Consider the following 27,977-nt stretch of genomic DNA (forward strand, 5'->3'; position numbering starts at 1 on the left):
CCTCTAAATCATATGGAAAACAAAGAACGAAGTTAACAAAAAAAATGCTCAACATCAAATTATAAGATGTTTATAAAGAAATTTTGTTAGCTTTCATTTTAATTTCAGTCAGTGATTTAGAGAAAAATTCTGAATTTCTAAGAATAGATTCTTATTTTGAAAAAACTCATTGAAATTAAAAATTATTTTGATTTGATTTTACTTCATTGGTTCTTATCCTACTGCTCAAATTAGATCATTAAAAAATAATATGTATAATAATACAACAATTTTAACTCCAGAATCTTACAGAATGTTTTATTACAATTAAAATATTTTGCAATAAAAACTCAGTCTTAAATTTTTTGGATTATGCCAATTTAAAAGCTCAGTTGTATATGTGGTTATTTTAACTTATTTCAAAATCTATTAATTTTTATTATGATATCAAGCTTATGTAGAACCTTAGAAAAGAACACAGAGTTAGAAAAAAAATTTTTTAAATGTATTTTGGACTTCTATCAGGGAAAAATATCCTAAAACATCATTTTCATAGAAATACAATAAAAGCATAGTAGTGATAAATAATAGAACCTGTAAGAATAGGTTGATTGGTTATAGATTTTCTAAAATCTTCTTCCGACTTGTTTGTTCTTTAAGCTCACGTTTATATTCTTCGAGTTGACTGGCTATTACCTTATACATTTCTATTTGTTGCTTCAGATTAATTACTTCTTTCAATTCTCTTCTTCTCTTTTTCAATTTGTCATTTTTCTCTTGTGCATTTTTATTGGAAATCAGCACTTCTTGATGATTTTGACTTTTTTTTGATTCTAACTGTTTACATTTTGAAACTACTACTTTCAAAGGTAGATATTTAATCTGTATAAAATATAAGATTAGCAAATTACACAAATAGAACAAAGGTTTTTCAACTCCAATATTAACTTAAAATTACTAAGATATGTGAGAACACAGGCTAATCCAGCAGCCATGACACAAATCATTTCCAAGTAAACTGCCACCTGGACAGTCTCAGAAGCTGGCACGCCGCCCCGAAAGATAAGGTACACCGAAGTCCTTGGGAGCTGCACATTCCACCCCACAGACCAAGGGCACTAGACATAGCTGTGTTTCACCACCTCCTCCCTAATGTGCCCCCTCATCCTGTAACACAAGATGCTGCAAGTACCCTGCTTGTGTATCCCTCCATTTACCTCATTATTCTTTGTTCTACCCTGGAAGACCTAACAGTATATATGTAATAGCTAAGCAGTAATAAAATTGAGGTGGAGGCATAAGGCAGTGGTGGCTTGGTCCTTATTCTCAGCCCCACACCGGGAGGTAGGTCATTGCTGTGGTCCCTAAGGTGAAGCAAGGCACAACAAATGGTTCCAAAATCTGGGATCCCCCATTCTGAAGGATGCTTCATGAATCACACTCATCTTTCCTGGCCAAGGTAAATGCCCCATATTGACCGGTCTCTGATGGTCCCCTCGCCCCAGAGACCCCACGGATTCTAGAGCCCCATGTAGTCCCTTAACATAATGGGGAATCTTCCACTCTTCTTCTCAAGATACCCAAGTATGGGTTGGTAAACAACTCCTAAGTTCCCATTGTCTGAAATGCTCTGAAAAAAATGTAAGATAACACTCCAGGTGGTTTTGGCTTTGCCCCCTGGATTGAAGCTGGTCACATCCTGGACCCTGATATTTGGGGGCATGTTTTGACCCTTGCCCACAGAGCTGAAGTCGGTGGTGACTTTTCTCCCCCGCTGCCCTTCTATCCTATTGTCACTGCAATACATGCCTGCCTTTCAGGGAGAGAGGAAAAAACCTCAAGATATTTTACAGGCAGCTTTAGATGCAGAAAAGGCCAGGGCAGATAGCCTGTGCCACTTCACTGAGGTCTGTGATGAGGGCACTCAAACTGATGAGAAATCCATTCACCCCCCTCCTCCTAAGCCCTCCCTGGATCCGCTGCCAGACAACCCCCCAAAGCCTCCTCGTCTTTACCCTGAGTTGCCTCAGGAAGATGACTGGATCCAGCCTCCCTGAAACATCAAGATGCTCCCCAGCCCCCTCAGTAGCAACTAATGAGTTCATGGATGCCTGTCAGATGAAAGATTTTTGCTGGATCTATTGATAACCATTACCCACCCTCCACTCTCCTCAAGGAGATTTCAGCACACCCTGTCAGCACGCCCCCCTTCTCCTTTCCTTACCCTCAACCCATTCCACAGGCTTATGTAGCCTTTACAGATGCAGACAGAAAGCACCTGGACTATGTAATCTACAGTAATGGATCTGTTTTATTCACTCACAGGAGCTCCTACACCCAGTCTGGAAGGCAAGGTGAGCCAGAGTCCTTGGGAGCTGGACATTCTGCCCCAAAGACCAAGGGCACTAGACACAGCTGTGTTTTACCACTTCCTCCCTAATGTACTCCCTTATCCTCTAATGCAAGATGCTGCACAATCCCCCCCCCCCAATAACCTCATTATTCTTTGTTCTACCCTGGACGACCTAACAATATATATGTAATAGCTAAGCAGTAATAAAATTGAGCTGGAAGCATAAGGCAGTGGTGGCTTGACTCCTTATTCTCAGCTCCCCTCTGGGAGGGAGGTTGCCGCTGTGAGCCCCAAGGAAGCAAGCCACAACAAAGATAGAATTCTTTTTAAAACTTCTAGTGAAATGTAGCATTATCCTTACTTCCTTACTTTAGTGCAACTACAAATTGCATTTCTTAAAATGTTTTTAGATAAATTTTTAAGTCTGAAAAACACCATGAAATTAAATCACTAGCTCACATAGTCTGTACAATCCACATTTATTACTTGATTTCATACTGTCTGCTATATTCTCTAATTTTTCAAGGTTTTTTCTACCCAATTTTTAGAACAGTGAATAGATATTATCAAAAAATACAGAGTAAATGGATATCAACAAATTCTTCTGATATCATACTAGGTTTAAAGCAATAGTAAAAGTTTCTTAAAAGGGCTATGGGGGAGGAGCCAAAATGCCTGCGTTGCAGGAATTCCAGAAACTCATTTCCCCCAAAAGTCCAAAAGCCATGAAATTATGAATCTAGCCAAAATCTAGAGGGGCAGAACCCACATAAAGACTGAGTGATACAATTTCCCAGTAAAATTTAGAAGATCTCTGGGACAGGTCTGTACCACAAGAACAGGGTGGTTGGAAAATGCAGCAGTGCAGCTGCAGCCGAGGCACAGCACAGCTTGGCTGCTGCCTGGATCCATGACAGAGGGGGTAGTTTAATCATTAGGGACAGCTGGAAGGGGTGGTGAGAGAACTCTGCCACACCAGAGTGTAGAGCGGAGCTCTGGCCTCAGGGCAGCCCCGTGGTGAGAACCTGCTGCAGGACTTGCCAGAGTCACCCAGCACATCCAGAGCTCTTAGCTGATAGATTGTAAGGGCTTCCAGGAAGCTGCAGAGATTTCTCTGCTCTTCCTGGGGCAGGATTGAGCAGTTTGCCCACACTCATATCCAGGTTGCAGTTTGGACTCCCACACTAACATAGCTGAGCAGGGACCATTCTCATAGCTCTAGGGCAGAGGCCGGGGCCTGAAGACAAGCAAGAAAGCAGTCAAAGTCTCTCATAAGACATTGCAGGAATTAAAGGTCACTGTGGGTTGTCTACGGAAGTGTGGTAAATCAGTTGTAGGCTGAGGAAATGAGCAAATAATGGAAAAAGAAAAAAAGAGCATAGAAAATTACTTTGATCCCAGGGAGGATCAAGGTGCATATTCAAATGATGAAAAAATCGAAGGTTCTGTATCCAAAACACCTCCAAGAGGAGGTTTCTTACTTATTAGATTAGATAAGGTATATTGCAAAAATAAATTTAACTGATCTAGCAAACTTTTTTAAAGTAACATAAAGTAAGAGAAGTCAGAGTAAAACTGTTAAAGGAAAAAGCTGGAATAATTAATTTAACTAGTACAAATAAACTACATTTCAGTATGAAATGTCAATTCAAACACATGACTGTATATACTAAGAATAAAATCAAAAATTTTTTCTGTCAATGTGTTATCCAGTACAATATGTGGTAGTTTTACCATCTACAGTGTATATGAGAAAATCACTGTCTGTGGAAAGTATCTATCTTCAACAAAGGAAAACATTTGGAAATTAAATATTAGTTAAACAATGACAAAATATAGTGATAAATAATAACTATGTAGTGGAACATTTTTTATATGATTCTATTATCAGGCCAAAAATTAATTCTTGACCTAAATTTTAAAGGAAAGTAGTTGGTAATCTTTGGAATTTCATTAAAACTAAATCTAGTGTTTGATATTTTGAAATTAATTCAAAGCAGTTTGAATTAAAACTAGTCAGATTGAAAAACATGTTGAGTTAAAAAGAGAGTAATATAATACCCCACCGTATCTCAATTCAAATGTCTGATTATAATTGTAACATTATTACTAGCATATTTTTTTTAAAATTTAAGCATTTCAAATGGTTCATTTCATAGCAATATTAAATATAATCTTCTGCCTTTTAAAATGTCAAGAGCTGATTATCAGGATGTTTTTATCATATTATTATTTCCTCACTGTTATAACATCCGCTTGCCAAAAATTCAAATTTCTAATTTAGCTGCATCAAATTTCTTTAAATGTCACTTCAAAAAGTTAAATACTAATCAAATTCATTTAAATTTAATTTAAAGGCTTACCTCTCTTTTTCCTGTTTCATGTCCATCTTTACACGTTAACTCCTCCGTAAAGGAGATAAGTTCATTAAATAACTTCTGATAACTCTTTTGTAACTTAAGTTGTTTTTCACTACTTTCATTAAGTTGATTAATGAGATGATTAAACTACAGAATGAAATCACTTTGTAATACTTTGCCTTGGTTTTGGACATTTTCTCTTTGTTTCTCTTTAAATTTGTCTCCTTCTAGTTCTACTTGGATTGCAGCAACTTCTTCATTTAGACCACAAATGTCATCTAGTAAATAATTTTTGTTTTCACAACTCACAGCAACCTAAATACAGCAAATGGGAAAAAATGCAAGTGATAATAAAATTATGCAATCTGATTTTTAATTAAAAATTAAATATAAATCACAAGGTATCAAGAATAATATTTGAAGAAAAAGTAAATTGAAGAGTTTCATCTATTTCATATTTCTATAAGACTCATCTTCCCCTGGGCAACTAGATGGCACAGTGGATAGAGCACAGGCCCTGGATTAAGGAGGACCTGAGTTCAAATCTTATCTCAGACACTTAATAATTAAATAGCTGTGAGATCTTGAGCAAGTCACTTAACCACTGAGCCCTGAAAAATTATAAAAAAGACTCAATTTTCCTAACTTCTGGCCTTAAAATACTACATCAATAAGAAGAATACTTAGGATATTCAGTCTCTAAAACAGATGGACATTTCTGTCTATGATTTAAAGTATCTTTTACAGACCTTGTCTTTCTTTCAGTATATTTTTCTTCCTTTTCTATATCCATTCTATCCCACACCTGTTTTTCACAGGAATATAATAAAAACACCAATACCAAATATTTATAGTCTTTTTAAACTTTACTAGGTACTTTTCCTGCATTATTTTATTTAAGCCTTGAGGGTAATCTAGTCATGCTATTATCCTCACTTTACAGATGGGGACATAAGTCAGAAGTTGTTAAATAATGTGTCCATTATTAGAAGCAATATCTAATTTCAGGTCTCTTCAGACTTAGTCTTTTAAAATAACTCATTTCTTCTTAGGTGTTGAAGATGTGCAGTTACACTACATTTAGCTACACTGTCCTGGTAAAATTATCTTAGCTGCAGACTAATAAAGTTACAGTAGTCTTAAAACTTCTTAGTATACATGTAGAGATCAGTCTGGTCTCTGATAGATCTGAAGCATTGTCATATAGCATCAGTTATTTAGACCTTTTAGTTGTCAAGTCCCACTTCTTATTTTAGGGATGGGAAAGGTGAGGTCCAGAGTGCCAGTCAAGGAGATGGTAGCCTAACCCCAACCATCATTTTTGGTAGTCATTTTATTTTAAAAAATTCTTCATTATTTCATTTTATTTTCCCAATTACATTCAAAAATAGTTTTCAACATTCATTCCTTAGCTAGTGTTTCACATTTTCCTATCATCCTCTCTTCTCTCCTCAGACCCTAAGGCAGCAAACAAATCTGGTGGGATTTGTACTTGTACAATTGTTTTTAAAATATTTCCATATTAGTCATGTTGTGATGTGAGGGGGGTATCATGCGAAAGAAAGAAAAAAAAACAAAAAAATTAAAAACCTTAAAGACTAAGTCTGAAGAGACCAAATATGCTTTGCTCTGCATTCAGACTGCAAAGTTTTTCTCTGGATGTGGATGCCATTTTCCATAACAGGTGTCTAAGGATTCTCCTTGCTCAATCAACTACTGAGAAGAATTGCATCCAACATAGCTAATCATCTGATGTTGCTAATCTGTACAATGTTCTCTTGACTCTGCTCACTTGACTCAGCATCACTTTATTCAACTCTTATCATGCTTCTCAAAGTTTGGATGCTCATGATTTCTTAAAGAACAATAGGACTCCATAAGGTTAACACGTAATTTGTTCAACCTTTCCCCAACTGATGGGCATCCTCTCAATATCCAATTCTTTTCCACTACAAAAAGACATGCTTCAAATATTTTTGAACATGGGGGACACTTTTCATTTTTTGTGAACTCTGTGAATATGGAGGTAGTAGTGCTCTTATAGGGATCAAGGGTTTTTAGAGTTTTATTGTCCTATGGGCACAGTTCCAAATTGTTCTTCACAATGATTGGATCAGTTCACAACTCCACCAACAGTACATTGGTGTCATGTTTGTCAATCAATAGATGTGAGGTTATACCTCAGAGTTGTTTTAATTTGCTTTTCTCTAATCAATAATGATTTGGAGCATTTTTATATGACTATGCATAACTTTAATTTCTTCATCTGAAAACTGTCAGTTCATATCCTTTGATCATTTTTAAATTGGAGAAGAACTTGTAATATTAACTTGTAAATTTGATTCTAGTCTCTATATTTTAGAAATGGGTCTTTTATCCCAAACACTAGTTGTGAAAAACTCCCCCAGCTTTCTTCATTCCTTCCAATCTTGGCTGTATTGTTTTATTTGTGCAAAAGCTTTTCGGTTCAATTCAACGTCATCAAAATCATCCATTTTGCAATTTGTAATGTTCTCAATATCTTGTTTGGTAGTAAACTTCTTTCCTCCCCATAGATCAGAAAGATTATTTATTATTTTCTTGATAGCCATGATATCAGCCTTGTTGTCTAAATCTTGTATGCACTTCAGTCTTCTTTTGGTATATATCTTTGGTTCTCTGCCTAGATTTTCCCTTAATGTTTTCTAGCTTTCCCGGTAGTTTTTGTAAAATAGCAAATCTTCATCCCAGAAGCTAGTGTCTTTGGCTTTATCACAGAGAAAATTACTACAGGCATTTATTAGTAATTACATTGCCAGATTATCCTTCATTCCCACTCCTATAAATAAAATGAAAGCTATTATCTGTAACACATATTTGTGACTATTTATTAATAATACTTCTCAATAACTTGCTTCTGGAACATAATGGTTAGAATCAAGAAGACCTGAATTTGAAATCATCACTGGGCTCTTAGTTGGATGTATAAACCTGGATAAATCACATAACTCCCCGTAGCCTGTTTCTTCATTTGTAAAATAATATTCTGTGGTGCTTAGTCCACAAAATTGTTGTCAAGTTACCATCAGATAATGTATATAAAGTTTTGTGAAAACCTTAAAGCTTTACGTAAATGTTAGCCACTGTTACTCTATTTTTTAGTGTTAAATAAAATACCTCTGTATAAGCAAGAATATATTCCTGAAGTCATAATAGAGTAGAAGTGACTTTGGAGGTTCTGAGAGAGTAAGGCAATGGTTCTACTGCTGGGGAAGAGTCAAAATGATGGTGTGAAGTTGGAAATTCTGGGAGTTTTTCCTGATACTATTTTAAATGAAGCCTTTACACATAGAATAAAGCTTCAGATCCCCCCAAAAGTGAACCAGGTTCTCAACTCACAGTTTAACGGAGGAACCTTGGTAAAGGTCTGCCTGGGAGTATTGCCCAGAGTAGGTGAAAGATCTAGAAAACCAAAAGGAGACTCTTAGCCTCCTTAGTGGAGCTTAGGTCAAGTTTCAGCAAGTCAGCTTTACAGTAGGCCAGCAGTGAGCGTCCCAACACCAGCTCAGGACACAAAGTTGGGGCCCTAGGAATGCTGGTTCAACAGAAGGAACTGAGTTGGTCTACCCTAAACAAGAAACAAACTACTACATAGACAATGCCATAGGCAAGTGATAAACAAGGGATAAGATCCCAACCCAAGTGTAAATACACTCACTGTGCCCCAGGAAGAAAGCTCAACTATCAAAATGAGCAAAACCACCCCAAAAGGGCCCTAACAATAGAAAGCAATTACTCTGCTAGGGAACAATAAAAATGTTATTTCAGAACAGGACATCAGTGACCAAAATGTCTATATATGAAGACTCAAATGAGTTTATAAATTAGCCTCAACTCCACAAAGAACATTTGGAAGAAGTCTAAAAGGATTTTAAAGAACAAAAAAGAAAGGAAACAATGGAGAAAAGAAATGTGAGCTATGCAGAAGAAATTTTGAAAAAGTGACTTTAAAAGTAGAAATGTTTAACTGGACAAAAAGAAAAGGAAAACACAAAAGCTAACTGAATAAAATAAAATCCTAAAAAGTAGAATTGGACAAATGGAAACTAATGACTCTATGAGACACCAAGATTCCATCAAACAAAACCAGAAGCCAAAAAAATAGAATATTTAAAAAACAGGAAAAACAACTTAATTGGAAAAATAGATCCAGAAGAGATATGAATTATTGGTCTACCTGACAGCCCTGATCTAAAAAAAGCCTAGAAAATATCTTGTGGGAAATTATCATGGATAACTTCTGTAAAATCCTTGAATAAGAAGACAAAACAGTTCTTAAAAGAATCCACTGATGAACCCCAGAAAGACATCCCAGAATAAAAACTCTATGGAATATTTTAGCTAAAGTTCAGAATTCTCAGTTAAGAAAAAAAGTCCAAGACACCAAAAAGAATTATTTTAATTATCAGGTAGCTACAGTCAGAGTTTCACTGGACTTGGTAACTGCAACGTTAAAAGAATCAGAGGGACTGGAATATCATATATTGGAAGGCAAAGAAGCTTGCATTACCAGCAAGATACAACGATGCTAAAAAAGCCAATATTTTCTCTCTGGAATATCAGATTTCAAAATTCTAATAAAAATTCCAGAACTGAACAGATAATTTGATCTTGAAATACAAGATTCAAAAGATGCATAAAAATGTAAATGGAAAGGGGAAAACATGTTAATCAATAACATTATGCTATGATCATATATCCCTGATTGGGAAGAAAATACTTTTAATTGTTGAAAAATATTTTTCTCTTAAGATAGTTAATAGTATACTTACATGATATGGGTAAATATTGAACATGGAAATGATCCTTCAGCTGAAACTTTTGCTCAGTAGGATTGAATATAGTAGGAGAGAGCCTACTTAGAGGGTATGATATAAATGTATCATGAAGTGATTTTGCTTTGCAACAAGTTTTAGCTCATGAGGAATGCATTTCTATAGAGGGTACTTGGAAAAGGGTGTGGTATAAATAAATTAAAATTTGATGGTGCTTATGGTTCTTGAGAATTGTATTTCTAAGGGGATAGTTGAGAGGAGTATAATTGGATAGAGGTTGTGACTATGTAGTAATTATGAGCTAATGATGCTTATAAATCAATCAATCAATCATTCATTTAACCCTTGAGAACTGTACTTCTATCAGGTCAGATGAAAGGAGTATATCTTAAAGGAGGTTGAGCTTACAAGGTTTAAACCAATTAAGACATAACAAAGATTATACCAGGAGAAGGAGAAGCATTAGAGAATAAATAAGAACACATGAGGCTCAAGAAGAAAAAAGGTGAGAGTGAGCACAGAGCAACCAATTTGGCCCAAATGACTTAAAAAATTTATCCTACAAGGAAGGGGAAAGAAAGGGGAAGAAGGGACCCATAAAAGGGAAGTCAAAAGTAAATGTAAAGGTAAAATTATAAAGAAAAGGGGAAAAGGGTTATAGAAAGAAGGGTTAATCGAGAAGCAGCAATCTAAACCAAATCCCATTAGTGAGGAGGGATAAAGGGAAAGGAAGGAAATAGAAAGGGGAAGCTAGGATGGAGGGAAATACATTGTTAAATAACTGGGAAAGGGATGAACTCTCCCAGAAAATGGGCAGTGGACAGCAAAGTGGATTAAAAACCAGAATCTTACAATATAAGCCATTTACAACAAACACATTAGAAGCAGGGGAGATTGGCTGGTCCTTGTCTTTTTATCGTAGAAGATCAAATTGAGATCACTATGTTTGAGACAAATGACATGTGTTTGACTGGCTAATCAGACCAATACAAATTGGGAATGTTCCACCACAGGTTGGGCCCAAATAGTTCATGTGAATAATTGGAGTCCTTACTTTAAACTTAAGTCCTGTTTCATTTGAGCCGCTTCAAGTGTGCCTTCCTCAGACAGATCGGCACCCTCTCTGACGAGGACACACCATGCTGGGTGTTCCTGTGCCAGTGTCTCCCATGCTGTACAATCAATTCTAAATTTCTTAAGAGAGACCCTCAGTGTCTTAGTTTCCTCAGACCCCTTTGTTAGTGCTTGCCCAATGTGAGTTCTCCATAAAATAATCTTTGGCAAGCATATTTCTGTCTTTCTAACAGCGTGTTTGGCCCATTCCAGTTGCACACTCTGTAGAATTGTTGGAATGGTAGCTCAAGAAAGGACCCGGCGTCTGGTATCTTCTCCTGCTATGTTATCTTCAGAATCTTCCTAAGAAAATTTAAGTGGAAGCAATTAGTTTTACTGACATAGTACTGATAGACTGTCCAGGTTTCACAGGCATACAACAGTGAGGTCATCAGAACAGTTCTATAGATCTTCACTTTGATAGTTAGTCTAATACATCTTCTTTCCCCACACTTTCTTTTGGAACCACCCAAATCCTGAGCTAGCTCTGGAAATGCATGTCTCAACTTCATTGTCAATGAGGTACATCCCTGTAAACGACACTGCCAACATAAATGAACTTGTCCTCGGAACTCAGAACTTCTCCATTTGCTGTAATTGATGGCTCCATGCTGGCTGATGGAGCTCCTGTGTTTCTTTATTGTTAATTGTTATGCCAAAATTAGCACAATCAATCTATACTTTGTTGCTTCTCAACTTCAGAGGCTGCACTGAGTGCACAATCATCTGAAAACAGGATTATACACCAACACTCCCTCCACTTTGTTTTTGGATTGTAGCCTTTTCAAGTTGATGAATTTGCCATTATTGCATAGGTGATCTTGAGGCCATGTTCATCCTCAGTGTAGGCCTTTGATAATGTGGTTGAAAATATTTTACTAAAAGGAAAGGAAGCAAGGACACATCCTTGTTTTACTTCACTGGTGACCGGGAAAGAGTGAGAGCATCGGCCACTATCTAGAACCCAGGCATGCACACATGAAATTGACATATAATACTGATGAACTTCTCTGGGCAGCCAAATAAACCCTAATGTCTTGATGGAATCAAAAGCTTTGGTCAGATCTACAAATGTTGCTTACAGAAATATGTTATGCTCCTGGCATTTTTTCTTGGAGTTACTGGGCAGCAAAGACCCTATGGACCATTTGAATTGTTCCTCAACACGTTCTGAAGCCACACTGGTTCTCGGAGAGGTGACCATCTTCCAAGTGAATTATAAGCCTATTGAAAAGGACTGTACTAAGAGTCTTACCAGCAATGACTGAAAGAGAAATAACCTTATAGAGGGACAATGGCATCCTTGAATATTTGGGGAATAAACTTTTCATGCCATATAAGCTGGAAAATTTTAGTAAACTTTTGAATGAGCAGTGCCCCCCCCACCTTGTAGATCTCAGCTGGAATAGAATCAACAGCAGGTGCATTGCCATGTGAAAGCAATCTAAAGGCATCAAAACCTCTTCTTCAGTTGGACATAAGCTAGGAACTGATTTACTTCAACTTGAGATAAATAGTCAATGACTTCTGCAATGTTTGATAATGCTGTTAAGACTACTATGGAAATGTTCAGCCCATCTCTCTAGAATCATGTCCCCATCACTCCTCAATGTAGCTCAATCAGTACTGAGTATCTGAGAAGCACCACAGGTCTTTGGCCCATAAATAACCTTCAGGGCATCATAAAATCAATTTGGGTTATTACTATCTGCATAAACTCAATTTCATCTGACTTCTTGCTGAGCCAAGAGTCCTGCATCCCTCTAAGCTTTGCCTGTACTTTACTTTTTATGGAATTAAATGCTGCCTTCTTAGAAACAAACCCTGCTAGTAAACCCTGTGGAGTTCTTGTTTTTCATTTAGCAGCTTCTGTATTTCCCCATCACTTTCTTCAAACCGTTCTTGATGTTTGTGAATGTTCTGAACCAGATGAGTAAATGTAGTGCTATACATCAGATCTCTGAAAGCTACCTACACCTTTTCTGATCTGGTTGGCTCAGTTGTTCTCCATCTTACCAGCAAACTGTTCCTGGTCAGAGAGACACTCTAATTTCTCAACATTAATTCTTCTGGTAGTCACTGAAGCAGAGATAACCTCACAGGGAAAAAGGAAAAGGCTACAATAGAATATATTGTGATTCAAATGAAGTTTAAAAAAAAGCAAGGAGAGCAATCCTGATCACAGACAAAGCAAAAGCCAAGTCAGATCTCATTAAAAGGGATATGAAAGCAAATTATATCTTCTTAAAAGATGCTATAGGTAATGAAGTAGCAATATGTTTTTTTTTTTTGGCTTTTGCAAGGCAATGGGGTTAGTGACTGGCTGCAGGTCACACAGCTAGGTAATTATTAAGTGTCTGAGGATGGATTTGAACTCAGGTCGTTCTCACCCCAGGACTGGTGCTTTAAGATCAGTGTTTAACATATATACATCAAGTTGTATAACATCTAAATTCTTAGAGGTGAAACTAAACAAATTACTGAAAGGCAAATAGCAAAACTGCTAGTAGGGGAACCTAACCCTTCCTCTCTCAGAATTACATATATCTAGCCATAAAAAAACAAAAATAAAGTTAAGAAGGTGAATAGAATTTTACAAAATTTAGATTCAATAGATCTCTAGAGAAAACTGAGTGGGAGTTGCGATAGGAATATTTCTTTTTCTGTGCAGTTAATGGCATCTATAAAAAAACTGATTATATAATAATGTATTAGAAAGCTTTCCATCTAATGCAGAATGGCAGAAATAGTAAAAGCATCCTTTTTAGATCTATCCAACAAATTTTAAAAGAATAATAAAAGTATCATGCAGAACAAAGCATAAAAAGTTGATGTTGTACTCCCATTATAACAAAACAGGAACATGAGTATTTGGTTCCATTAAGGGCTGGAGGAGGAAACAAAAGCTTAATAGCCCTTCTAAAAACCAGGATGGTATGACCAATGAGCAGCAGAGTTAAAAGAATCTCTTCAGTCTCCAGACATCAAAAAATTATTAATGACTAACAATGTGCTGTTTTCTTTCAAAATCGTTTTTGAAAATAAAATGATAATTGAAATTTTGGCATTTGATGAACTTGTGATTTTTATCATATTGAGTAATGACAAATGTGAATGAATGAATCCTTGTAATGTATCGAGCCTTATTTTAGAAATCTAACTGAAATTATATATTTTTGTAAATGCCTTTATTACTTCTCTTCCATGAAATAGGAGTTAGACAACAAGGTGAAAGATCAAATTATTATCATATGTTTTTCAATCCTTAGTCTCTGCCCTGGAAAGAAAATCAGATGAAATCACTTAAGTAAGGAAGAAAAGTAGTTTGTATCTGAGATATTACCTACTACCTGATTGCACTGCTTTCTCCCCTTAGGGGTAGGTTGCTCCCTTGGTACAAAAAGGGCAGAGGCATTAATTAGAAACAGGGCTTTTGTTCAGTATGAGTATATGTGTTTCTCAAGAGGGATCATTTAATTTAAGGTAAAGAAGCCATAAAGTCAATCAAGCCACTTGCGTTGATTTTGGTCCACATTTGGATCACTGCTTATCTGTTGCAGTCAAATGGAAGTGTCTGAGGATGACAATTTGATCCAAAAATGAAGAACAAAAATCCTGATAATTTAAATATGCAATTAGTTTTGAAAATGACCAAAGTGAATACCATTAAATCCTGCATCATTTTAGAAGCAGCTGCTTCTTTTTCTTTCCTAACATTATGCAGATTTCTCTCTTGCAAAGCTCTGGTACGCTTCTCCTGAGAAAGTTGTCTCTGAGCATCATTTCTTTCTCCTTCAACCTTGAAAATAATTTCATAAAACTTTAATAATATTTTTCATCAAAAATCAACAAAAATATTTCATTATTAAGTGAAAGGCAGCATTTGAAAGAAAAGGTAAATATTTAAAAGAATCTAGGAAAAGTAGGCTATTGAAAATTAAAAACAACTAGGATAGAATTTCTAAATTGTAAAGGAACATTAAGAACTATTCAATTCAATACATATCCGCTTAGACTTTATTCACACTAAACTTGATGTCTTTCCTCTTGGGAAGGCTACTATCTCCATTTATGAATGGTAACACTAAAGATGTACATTTTTGAAATTTCTATCTGCTACCCTTTGTTGGAAGCAGAACAAACTTCATCTTTCTTCCACATGACTGTCCCCTTCAAAAACATGAAAAGAGTTATTGTGGCTCCCTCTCTTTTCTCAAGGATAAACATATTCTGATCCTTTAACTGATCCTCATATTTCATCGATTCAAGGCTCTTCTTCCTGTTTGACATCCTATTTACTAGCCACTATAATTCTGTGATTGATTGATTATTCTTTGTAATTAAAGATGACCATGTCAACAAGACAATAATGGTGTGACAAGCAAATTACATTGATTAAAGGTGGTGCACTGTTGTGCAGGATAGTGTGTGTGGAGTAGTTCTTTCTCAGTGCCCCTTCTGGATCCATCCTAATCCAGTGACCTGCTAGATTAGGAAACAGGACTTCAGGTGATGTCTGGACATATTGGGAGAACTTAGTCTGTTAGATATTGGTATTTCCCATGAAAACAAAGGGCCATGGCATTACAGCAATGCCAGGCATTTCATCAGTATGCTGTTTTTATGAGTACAAATTTAGGAAAGTGTGGTAATCCTAATCTGTTTCTCAATGGTGTAATCATCAGTAGGGTGATTCTGTGGTAACTACAAATGAGCAAAACAGTACAGGTGATAAATACAGGTGAGGTCTGTTAAGGTCAGAGTAGAGAGTTATTTTTACTTCCTCCATTTTGGAAGCTATGTTTTTCTTAAAGTAATCCAAAATTAAAGGCCTGACTCAATTTAAGTTTAGGCTCACTAGAACTCCTAAATCAGTTCAGATAAAATATTATCAAATCATATTTCTTCCAACTATTACTTGTGAAATTAATTTTTATATAATTAAAAAACTTTACATTCATTCTTATTAAAATTCACCTTATAATTAGATCAGATTTAGTAAGATTTTTCCTTTTAACCATTAAAAATGGGCTTTAAATAATTTTAATTTTGTAAGAGCTAAAGATGTTAGAGAATAATAAACTTTTCTGAAAACCTGAAGGACGTGTGGTAAAGTGGAATATAAAAAAACAGAGAAAGGCAATTTCATTGGCCTAAAGAAATCTCAAGTTAGGAAACTACCTCTCCTAATGTAACCTGACACCTTTTCTGGAACTTATACTCATGGAGAGTTGTTTAGAGCAGTGATGTCAAATGGATCCCCCAGTACTGAGTTTTGTGGGCAGTCTTTGGAGAATTAAGACACCTCTTGCCTGGAGTCAGGTGAAATGATTTGCCCAGGAGCCCACAGTCAAGATGTGTCAGTGGAAACACTTGAATTCAAGTCTTCTTGGATCTGAAGCCAGTTCTAGCCACTATACAAGCTTTATGCACTGGTTTTCTTCTGTGAGATTATATACTTTTTAAAATACCAGCTCTGTCTACCTTTTTAGATGTCTATTTAGCCTGCAATTTCACATTTAAATGCATTATAATTTATGAATACATGTTTATAAATGAATCCACTTACTAAACCTATATATAAATACTGTATCCCTTCTTTAGGATTCAAAAACAACCGTTACAATATTCACCTCCCAAATCTCAGGGAAAGACTGATTTTAAATTCCTATTTACCTGTTTCAAATAGCTTTTCATTTTTGTTAATTCTAGCTGTTTTAGCTCCTCTTCTTTATATTGTTCTTTGGTTGTTCTTAATTGTTTCTTTATTTCTTTAAATTGTATTTCTCTCCTCAATAGACTTTCTTCCTCTTCTCTTACTGTAAACCTAGATTAAATTTCTCATTTTAAAATCATAACTCAATAGAAACAAGGACTTTAATGATACACTCTGGAGGAGAAAGTCAGGCTGGGTGATTTAGCACAGTATCCCTCACTCAAATTCAATCCATGTGCTTGTTATGGTATTACCCTGATGTCATGATCTTTTTTGAGAATGTGAAGGACAAACATCAAGCTCTAAATCATTATTAGAGAAATTATGAGGCACTACTCAAACCTATTAGCATTGGCTAAAATGACAAAAAAGAAAATTATCCATATTGGAAAGGATGTGAGAAAATTTGGACACTATGCACTATTAGTAGAGATTAGAACACCTCCAACCATTCTGCAGAGAAATTAAGAATGAGGTAAATGAAATTGTTCATAACATTTAATTCAGCAATATTGCTAGTGGTTTATATCCCAAAAAACATCATAAGTGGGGGGGGGAGCCTCGCATACACAAATTTTTCTAGCACTTGTTTTGGGAGTAGCAAAGAACTGAAAATTCAGGGGATGCCCGACAATTGGGTAGTGGCTGAGCAAACTGTGGTAAATAAAAGTGATGGAGTATTGTTGTTTTTTAAGAAATCATAAGAGGATAGACTTCAGAAAAGCCTGGAAAGACTAGCATGTGTTAATACTGAGTAAAGCGAGAAGAATCACGCCAACACTGTATAAATCAACAGAACCAATGAGTGATAAATGGCTCCTCTCAGCAATTCAGTGATCAAGGACAATTCTAACATACTTGTATGGAATGGAAGTAATGGAAGATACCATCCATATCTAAGGGGGAAAACTATGGAATCTGAATACAGAAGAAAGTTTACTATTTTCACTTTTCAAAACTTGTTACGTTCTTTTCTTTCTCATATTTTCCCCCTTTAGCTCTTATTCTTCTTTCACAACATGACTAAAATGTTATTAAGTTAGCTATAACTGTACCTGTATAACCTATATCAGCTTACTTGCTGGAATGTGATGGGAGAAGGGAAAGGAGTGTGGTAGGAAAAAGAGTATTGAAAACTATCTTTGTTCACTGGGTGTTTTAGATTTTTGTGTTCAGTGGACAAAAATTCCATAAATTTGATGCTTATATCCACTTCCCTCCTTCCATGCTTGCCTTCTGGGTTTTACATTCTTTGCTGAACAACTGAATAATTCAGTTCTGAACAAGAAAGAGAATTAGAGGAAATGACTTTTAAAAATTCTTGACCTCTACTACATCTGAATGATGCTGGAAAAATGTACAGAAGGGGGGGTGTTGCTAAAATTCAGGATGAAAATTAGGTGTGGGAAATTTCAACATTTTCCCTTTATTCTTGCTTATTGAATTGGTGCGTTACTTCATTTTTGGGGGAAAAACAACTACTTCAAGAAATTGTGATAATTTTGAAAATTCACTAAAATTGTAAAATATTCAAGAGGAAATGGTGCAGTAAGCTTGGTGAGATTGAGATTGAAAATTTAATTTTCAAGATACTTTTTTTTTACCTTTTAAGTTACCTAGCAGTTCCTAGTCCAACACTAGTCTAAGTGTCTGCCCATAGGGCAGCCCTGAGATCAGAGGGAACTGAGTTCAAATGTGGCCTCAGACATTTACTACCTGTGTGACCTTGCGAAAGTTGTTTAACACTTACTGCCTTGCATCCATGACTGTCTCCAGTCATCCTGATTCATAGCTGGTCACTGAACCCAGATGACTCTGGAGAAGAAAGTGAGGCTGGTAACTTGGCAGAGCAACCCTTCACTCAAATTCAATTCCCCTGCTTGGCATGGCATCCCCCCCCCCCCCCCCCCGATGTCAAGATCTTCTTTGAAAATAAAGGACAAAAAAATTTCCTACATGGAGGTGCCTGAGGAGTCAGGGGATCCTGTCCATACTATTAAGATTCAAGACAGCTCTCTGGAGAGGCAATCACAATTTGAAGTGACTGACAGCAAAAACATGGGCCTTTTGTTAGAGACTTTGTTTGGTTTATTATTTTCAGTACTTCATTAATAGTGGGCATGCACTGGAAATAATTCCCAACAGGAAGATGATCAAGCTCCATGGAGAGAAAAGGATTACATAGGATTTTTACATATCATTTTTTTTTTGCCTACATAACCTCAAATCTTCTATCACGATGCTTCAATGTAAGTGAAATGTTCTGGTCTTTTTATTCAAACTCTTGAATTCCATACCTGAGACTCCAGAGTTCTCTCTTCCATTCAACTTTTCATTTCTCGAGCTGGGAGTTCATTCCTTTGATTTCAAATAATTCTTCCCGCAGACTCATAGCCTTCTTTTCTAAACTCGTATATTGTCCTTTCTGAAGTTCTATTGACTGCTCATATTTATGAATTATATCCTGAATTTTCAAAAGGTTGATGGATTCTGTAAAGATACATATCCAAGGAAATTAAAATATTAGTATTTTAAAATCTGCAGAATACTAGCAATATTCTTAGAATTTAGAAACACTGGTATCGATAAAATAAGATCCACAAATACCTCCAAAAGTTATACACCAAAATATTTTTGTGCCAATAGATATTCATTAAATTTGAAAATAACCTATTTGCCTTTGGACGTTGTGGATACTTTAACAATCTCTCATATATAACTTTATTTTTTTTTTAAAAATCATTTTCTTTGTATTATTTTATATTATTTTTTCCAGTTATATACAAAGAATATTCAACATTCATCCTTTTGCAAACTTTTGGGTTTTGTATTTTTCTACCACCCTCCTTCCCTCCTGCTTTCCCATGACAACAAAAACTCCAATATAGAGTACATATGTACAATTATTTTTAATGTGTTAGTCTTGTTGTGAAAGGGTGGGGGGAAACCAAGAGAAAGATAGGAAAAACATAAAAGAAGAAATAAACAATTGACTAGAATATCTGATGTGCATTCAGAATCCATAGTGTTTTACTCTGGATGTGGATGGCATTTTCCATAAACAAGTCTCTTAAAATTGTCATTGAAATGAGGAGAGGAGCTACATCCATCATAGTTGATCATCTCACAATATTGTTGTTAGTATATATAGTGTTCTCTTCGTTCTTCTCACTTCATCCAACATATTTTCTTTCATACAAATCTTTTTAGGCTTTTCTGAAGTCAAGTCACTCATGACATTTATCATAATGGGTTCATTCATTACACAATCTATGGGTATCCCCTCAATTTCCAATTCTTTCCCACTACAAAAAATGGGTGCAATAAATATTTTTTGCACATGTGAATCTTTATCCCTTTTTTATGATTTCTTTGGGCTACAGAATGGTATTACTGGATCAAAGGGCATGCATAGTTTTATTGCTCTTTAGACTTAATTCTAAATTGCACTTGAGAGGAGTTGGATCAATTCACAGCTCCACCAACCACTGTGTCCCAAGTTTTATTTTCCACATGCTCTCCAACATTCATCATTTTCCTCTTTTTTCCATTTTGTCACACTTATAAGTGTCAGAGAGCACCTCCAAGATATTTTAATTTGCATTTCTCTAATCAATAATTATTTAATGCACTTTTCCAAATGACTATGGATAGTTTTAAGTTCTTCATCTCAAAATGCCTATTCATATTCTTTTAGCATTTATCAAGAGAATGACTTATATTCTTAAAAATTTGAATCCATGGGGTGGCTAGGTGGTGCAGTGGATAAAGCACCAGCCCTGGAGTCAGGAGTACCTGAATTCAAATCCAGCCTCAGACACTGAATAATTACCTAGCTGTGTGGCCTTGGGCAAGCCATTTAACCCCACCACCTTGGGAAAAAACCCTAAAAAAATTTTACTCCATTCTCTCTGAATTTTATCAGAAACACTCGTTTTGAAAATCATTTCCCAACTTTCTACAGTCATCCTAATCTTGGTAGCATTGCTTTTATTTGTGTAAAAGATTTTTAATGTAGTTAAAGATTTCCATTTCACAATTTATTATTATTATTATTATTATCTCTTCTTTTGGTCAGAAACATCATTTCGTAGATCTGAAATATGACTACTCTCCTAAGTGTTATGGTATCACCCTTTATTTCTAAGTCCTGTCCCCATTTCAAATTTATCTTGGTGTAAGATATGAGATGTTTGTCTCTGCCTAATTTGTACCATACTACTTTCCAGTTTTCCCAGAAGTTTTTGACAGACAGTCAAATTTGGGCAACGAGGTGGCACAGTTCATAGATCACTGGCCCAGAGTCAAGTTCAAATCTGGCCTCAGTCACTTAATTACTCAGCTGTGTGACACTGGGCAAGATGGTTAAACCCACTGCCTCACAAAAAAAAAAAAACAACAAACCAAAAAAACCCACAGTGGATTACATGATCGTCATTTACTGCCACTTTGTTTTTACCTATTTGGCTGCTCCACTTTTCTAATTTTTAGCTATTTTCAGAGAGTTTTTTATGACTATCATTTTATAATACAGTTTAACATCTGGTACATCTAGGTCACCTTCCTTTGCATTTTTTTTCATCAATTTCCTTAATGTTTCTGACCTTTTGTTGTTCCAGATGAATTTTGTTACCATTTTTTTCTAGCCCCATAAATACTTTTTTGGTAGTTTGGTATTGGCACTGAGTATTTAATTTGCCTAGAATTGTCATTTTTATATTAGCTCAGCCTAACCATGAGGAATAGACACTTGCCCTTAGTTCTGATTTTACTTGTGTGAAAACTGTTTTGTAATTATGTTCATAAAGTTTCTGGGTTTGTCTTGGGATGCAGATTTCCAAGTATATTATGTTACTTATGTAGTTACTTTAAATGGAATTTCTCTATCTCTTGTTGTTGGGCTTGCTTGGACATATATATAGAAATGCTGATTATTTATGTGGGTTTATTTTATATCCTTAAAAAAGCTGCTAATTGCTAAAAGTAGTATTTTTAGTTCTCTTTTCCCATTAGCTCTCTTGCACCCACACCCTCTATTATCAAGATATGTTCCTTTCCATGGTCCTGATAGAATTACAGTTCTCAAGGGTTATTAGCTTCATTACATCCTATCCCTCTTTCCAAGTACATGCCTGACAAAGATTTCAAGAAAAATCTAACTCTCAAACCCTAAAAGTTCAATAACATTACAGTCAGTTTAGTCCCACACCCTCTTTCCAATAAGTTGCCTCCAACTGTCCCAATAAAAAAGCAATTCTGAAGCATTAAAAGTTGATCACATCATAGTCGATTTATACTCACACCATGTAAGTAAGCTCCTGTGTGGGACAGCACTCCAAGGGAATCAAGAGTTTAGTGTCTGGGTCAGAGAGCATAAAAGGGTGGCCTTCTTTCTCATGAGGAAAAAGGCACAGTCTCCCTTTACTCAAGCAGCATCAGCCAGGGAGTGCCAAATACAGAAACTCACAGGATTTTTTTTTCCTTATCCTAATTCTATCTCCAAATTCTGTCTTATCCCACCATTGACTGGTAATACAAGTTCACAATTCCTTTATTAAAACTAATCAACAGGTGCAAATCAATTATTTTTGGCAAGGCAATGAGATTCAGTGACTTGCCCAAGGTTACACAGTTAGGTTAAGTATTAAACTTTCGAGGTCTCTTTGAACTCAGGTCCTCCAGAGTCTATGACCTATGCTCTAACCACTGTACCAGCCAGCTGCTTCAAAAAGAAATTTCAATCTTCATTACCTAAATGTTCATATCTAATCTCTATCTCATCAGAATGTTATAGCTTTGACTCCTTTATTACCATAAATATTCATAGCTAATCTGTACCATAATAAAAGTGATTTTTCAAAACCTCATTATATGTTTCCTCTGACCAAATTTGAGGCATCCAATCAGAAAGGAAGCTAGTCCAATTCTTTGTCAAATTACTTCATTTCTTTCTTTTTTTCTTTTTTTAGTTTTTTTTTTTTGTCAAGGCACTGTGGTTAAGTGACTTGCCCAAGATCACACAGCTAATTAATTATTAAATGTATGAGGCCGGATTTAAACTCATGTTCTCCTCACTCCAAGGCCAGTGCTCTATCCACTGCGCCACCTAGTTGCCCCAAATTACCTCACCTCTAAGAAATCTTGGGTTACTACGAAAACTGGACTGATTTTGCTTGCAAAGTGAAAAACAAAGATAAGAGTTTATATGAGTATATTCATGAGGAAACTACACTGAAGGTCATCTCTCACACTGCTTTCAACTGTCCTAAGAAAAATACATTTCTAAAGGGTTACAATCATTATCTTCCCATGTAGGAATGTAAACAAGGTCAGTTTTATTGACTAACGTTTTTTCTCCTTTCCATTTACCTTTTTATTCATCTTGCATTTGAAGATCAAATTTTCTTTATCAGGCAAGTTCAACAGTTCTCCAGTGTACTGAAAATTCATCTTTTCCTTTGAAAGAATATGCTGAACTTTGCAGGGCAATGGAATCTTGGTTGAAATCAAGTTACTTTCCCCTTCAGAATTTAATATTCCAGTCCCTTTCGATCTTTTAATGTTGAAGCTTATAAGTCCTGCATAATCCTGAATGTGATTCCCTGGAATTTAAATTGTCTCTTTTTGGTTTCTTGGCTACAGTACTTCTTGAATTTTTATTTTGGGATCTCTTCCTGGATTTTTTTCAAGGAATATTTTTCTAGTTAAAGATTTCAGAGCAGTTTTTCATGATAATACCATCCAAGATATTGTCTGGTTCTTATTCTGATTATGGCTTTTAGATAATTCATAAATTATCTCACCTGGATCTATATTCTAACTTAATTGTTTTTCCTCTGAGACACTTTACACTTTTTTCTACTTTTCCAGCCGTTTGGTTTTATTTGATGGGATCTTGGTATCTCATAGTCATTAGTTTCCTTGTGTGCAATTCTAATTATTTTTTTCAGTTAGCATTTGTGTCTCCTTTTCCAGTCAGCTAATTTTACTTTTAAATGACTTGCTTTACTTTGCTGGGTGGTCAGTTTTATTTGTAAAGGAATAATGTTCCTTTTTTAGTTGCTCAATTTCTCTTTTAAATGTATTTTTTTCCTTCTGTCAATTTTTTAAAAATTATTCCGCTGTCTGTTTGCTCTCATTTATTTTCTCCATTTTCCTTTCTTCCTCTCTTCTTTGGTTTTGAAAATCCTTTTTGACCTTTTCCAAGGGGTCTTTTTGTTTTGGAGATCAATTCATAAAAAGCCTTCTGAGGCTTCATTTTGCCTCTGCTTTCCTCTTCTAAGATGGTGCATCAGAGTTTCTCTGATTAGTGGTTTTTGTACATTTTGACAGTTGATGTTTGTTCCTGGGGTATAGGGTATATAGCCCCAAGCTTTTTGTGCTGAGGGGATGGAGGTCAGGTTCCTGGGTTCCCATTCTGGCATTTCCAGTGTTCACATTTTGCTCCCTGTGCTCCCCAGTGCCACACCAAAAGGGCATAAACCTTGCCCTCTGAATGGGCCTGCTGAGGCAGAACCTGAGGTGTATTGCAGCTTATTGGATGCCTAGCTCCCCTGCCTATGCTGAATTGCAATCCCCTTTTACTCACAGGCAGATCCTCCCTCTAGTTCCTCTAGGATATCTTGCAGAGAAAGTTATTTCACTATTCATTTTTTGAGATCTGTCAGTTTTGAGTCCATTTAGACTCTTTCAAAATTGTTTTGGGAAAAACTCCAGGAGCTTCCTAACTTCATGCCACCATCTTGGCTGCATCCCAGCAGGACATCCCACCTATTACTTTATTAAAAAACTATTTGTAATCCTCATATTATTCACAATCTTAGAAAAATATATGTTTAAAGTAATGATACTGATGTTTATTCTTATTGGAACAAATAATATTAATACAATGGATTTACTATCTTTCTACATACAAACATGCTCAATTTACATGCTCAATTATTTTACAAGTGTCAAAACTATGTTTTACCCAAAACAGTTATATGTAAATCCTGCTTCTTCTATAGAGATTTATTCTGTGAATCTGTACGTTACATTAATACAATAACCCCTATCCTCATTTATTCTTTGCCAAAACTTCTGGTAACTTTTAACTCAAATTTAGTTGAGATACCAGAAGAAAGGTAACAGAAATCTGAGCATTAATGAAAATAACTGCTGAAAATTCATACACTTTATAATGCAAAGAGATACATAGCTAAATTTAGAGAGTTAGAAAAATGTGTTATATCAAGTTATAGATTCAGCAGATTTGGTTATCTGGTTTCCCCCAACAACTTTCAAGTCTTCATATATTTCTGAGTACTGAAGAGATCATGAAAAAGGGTAAAAATCCCACATGTACAAAAATATTCATTGCAGTTCTGTTCGTAGGGGCAAAGAATTGGAAATTGAGGGAATTCCCATCAAGTGGGGAATGACTGAAGAAATGGCATTATATGTTTGTGATGGAGGGCTAGTGTTCTATAAGCATTCGTGAGGGACAGGATTTCAGAAAATCCTGGAAAGACTTGCAGGAACTAATGCTGAGAGCAGAACCAGAAGAACATTATACACCTCAACAACAACATGTGGTGATGATCAACAATAATGGACCTGCTCACTCCATGAGCATGATAATCAGGCATAATTTTAGGGGATTTATGATGAAGAATACTATCTATATCCAGAGAAGGAATCGTGGTGTTTGAACAAAGATCAAAGCTTATTATCTTAAATTTTAAAAACTGTCTTATTTATTATATTATTTTGAAATTCGAATGTATTCTTTTTCCCTTCTGGATCTGATTCTTTCACAATATAATCAATTTCATTCTATGCTTATAATGGATGCAAGTATAGGGAGGGAGGGAGAAAAAAATTGCAAAGCTCAAAACTTTGCAATAACATTGGTAGAAACTATCATTGTATGTAACTGGGAAACAAAAGAAATACATACATATGCATACATATATATGCACATATATATTTATGTGTATATACACACACACAAATATATATAGTCTTCAATAGTTCAGTGTTTAGTAGAATTGAAGTAGTAAGGATATGAGAGAGAATAGGAATTCTAGAGGATTATAGTAGGCAGTGAAGTTGACAATAAGGGAGATAATGATCATGATAATGATGATAATAATAATAATAACAATAAATTCAAATATTCAAAGCAAAAGAAAGAGATTTTGTTGAGTTTCACACATTTAGTAGGTATATAAATCAGAATTTGAACCAAGGTATTCATAGCATCATGTCTAGTAAACTAACCAATATGTCATGCTGACAGATATATTACATAAATTAGACAAAATATTTCTGAGATTGACATTTTCGTAAAATATTTTAATGCTTTAGTTATTCTCTCTATGAAAGGGAGCATTGTCAAATATCTTGATGCATCTCCTCCTGTAAATCTCTTCAATTGCTCTCTATTATCAGTCAATCAAAATTCATCCACTTCATCCTACCACTCAATTACATTTACTTTAGTAATATAGATCATATATATATGACTTAGAAAATAAGTTTCCCATAACAATCCTACTAGGTAAGACATTTGATATTTAAGAAGTGGAAGCTCCAAGTTTAACTGATTCATCTGTAGAAACAAAGCTAGGACCTTTAAAATTTGCATTACATTCCTTTCTCATATTTACTTCTTATTGCTAAAGATTATTCAGTAAAGTTGCATCTGTTATTCTCCTATGTCATTGTTCTGTTGCTGCCTCTTTGCTCACAATTTCCATGCTTGAAATGTTCACTCTCTTCCCCTATACTCCCCTGAGCTACATCTACTGAATTAATTCCCATCTTTTAAAAACTCAACTCAAATGCTACCTTCACAAACAGGTCATTGATTCTTAATGGTCTTTCCCACTATTTAGTTCACAGAACAGTATGACTATACTCTTCAAATATTTATGGACATTTTAATATTAGTTCTCTCAGTTGTCTATATCTCCCTAATGGATTACACATTCAAAGAAGACAAGGACTGTGACTTATCCAAACTTTTTGTATTTGGGGCACACTGGGTACTTATTAATTCCTTTTGAATTGAAGCACATCATAGGGTTATCTCTGAGAATTTCTGAGGCTGAAAAATTCACATCCTGCAGCCGATATAATCTTTTTTTCAGACTTGCAAGACCTGCCACAGATTATCCTCCAATGTCAGATCTTCCAAGAACCCAAAGTTACCTATACTCTATCATGAGTCAATGGAGTAGGATTTCAGTGGTATCTTCTTGTATATACACAGATCTTTGATTTCTGTTTAATACTATTATTTTTTCTTACCTTTACAATCAGTGCAAAGTTGTTCAATCAAAACCATAAATTGAGGGAATCCAATCATAATCCTTTATAGATATGTCAGTTGACTGAGTGAAGTCATCAAGATCATCTATAACCTTCGGTACTTTGTCCTAGAAAATATATAATAGTATTGTAAAATTAAAAACTTAAAAATAACCATGGCTAACCTATATCTAGCACTTTAAGGTTTCACAACACTTCATATACATTATTCGATGGCAACCTCACAACAATTTTGTGGAATAAGCACTACATGCAATTATTTTACAAATGAGGAAAGATACTAAGAGAAGTAATGTGATTTGCCCAGGATCGCATAGCTACTGGCTAAGAGCCCAAGGACAAATTCATACTCAGGTCTTCTTGACTCTATCCACTAAGTCTCCACACTACCTAGAAGTTGACTTACTTAGGAAACTTAAGAAAAATAACATAAAAATTCATAATATCTCTTAAGATGAAAAATAGTTTCCATTAATTTAAGGCAGGAGGGGAAATGGAAGGAAAATTGAAAGAAAACTAATATAATTAGTTTTTTAGCATTTGCAATGTGCACATTTAACTAGGAGAATATTTCTAAAAGTATCCATTTTCAGATTATAAAAAAAGGATCCTATCTGCTCACTGAAATATGTACCATTTTTGTAACCATTTTTACAGTACCTTATCCTTTTCATTCAATGTTTTCATTGCAGCCCTAAAAGACAAATAAATCTTTTTAGTTTGAAATATAGATAGATAAAATACACATAAAATTGGTTATCACTTCAACTGTTAGTTAACATATGTGTGTATGTGTGTATATCTATTTGAAAAGTATGCACTTTTCCATGTTTCAAGTCAATCACATAAAATACAGAATTATATTTAATCTCATAGCCATGGTTTATAATAAATATTCTTGTCTCTTGAAAAGTTTTTGAAAGAAACAAAAAGTTTCTTAAGTAACATCTGAATTTCTTCCTATATATAAATAACTTGAGGGATTACTTTTTTATTTTAATACACAGATTTATTGATTTTTAGAAAAATATGAATAGTTCAATGGATTTAATTAACTCATTTCCAGATTACACTTACCTAAAAGTCAGTTATATAGTCATCACTACATAGGTGTGACATTGGATAAGTCAATTATCCTCTCAAGAATGAAGTAGATAGCATCTGAGATCAGTTCCAGCTCTAAATTCTTCTGTGATCTCCAATTATACATTCCCATTAGAGAAAAGACCCAAGAAAACAATGAAAAAATGTCTCTTGACAACAAGAACAATAATTTTAAAAACGTCATTATTTCATATATTCAAGTTCTTAGGAAATCACCTCAGTCC

The 27,977-nt window shown here is 35.1% G+C and overlaps 1 protein-coding gene across 2 annotated transcripts; it reads right to left on the minus strand.

The window, feature by feature from the left end:
• Window positions 1-683: 683 nt before the first annotated feature.
• Window positions 684-27,844, minus strand: LOC141504152 (ankyrin repeat domain-containing protein 26-like). 2 transcript variants are annotated; one of them, XM_074208974.1, is made up of 9 exons: window positions 27,727-27,844; window positions 27,310-27,343; window positions 26,629-26,756; window positions 18,633-18,825; window positions 18,086-18,150; window positions 16,296-16,446; window positions 14,284-14,418; window positions 4,696-5,007; window positions 684-861 (listed from the first exon to the last, which is right to left on the minus strand). In XM_074208974.1, the coding sequence occupies exons 5-8, from the start codon at window positions 18,097-18,099 to the stop codon at window positions 4,840-4,842; spliced, it is 468 nt and encodes a 155-aa protein (XP_074065075.1). In that variant the 5' UTR covers window positions 18,100-18,150; window positions 18,633-18,825; window positions 26,629-26,756; window positions 27,310-27,343; window positions 27,727-27,844; the 3' UTR covers window positions 684-861; window positions 4,696-4,839. The 2 variants fall into 2 exon arrangements, 1 of the variants encoding a protein (XP_074065075.1); XR_012473228.1 differs by lacking the exons at window positions 684-861; window positions 4,696-5,007; window positions 18,086-18,150 and having other exon boundaries at window positions 14,155-14,418; window positions 27,727-27,840.
• Window positions 27,845-27,977: the final 133 nt, after the last annotated feature.

This window comes from Macrotis lagotis, unplaced genomic scaffold (assembly GCF_037893015.1).
Source record: "Macrotis lagotis isolate mMagLag1 unplaced genomic scaffold, bilby.v1.9.chrom.fasta BILBYCTG419, whole genome shotgun sequence".
In the NCBI taxonomy this organism is placed as follows: Eukaryota; Metazoa; Chordata; class Mammalia; order Peramelemorphia; family Peramelidae; genus Macrotis; species Macrotis lagotis.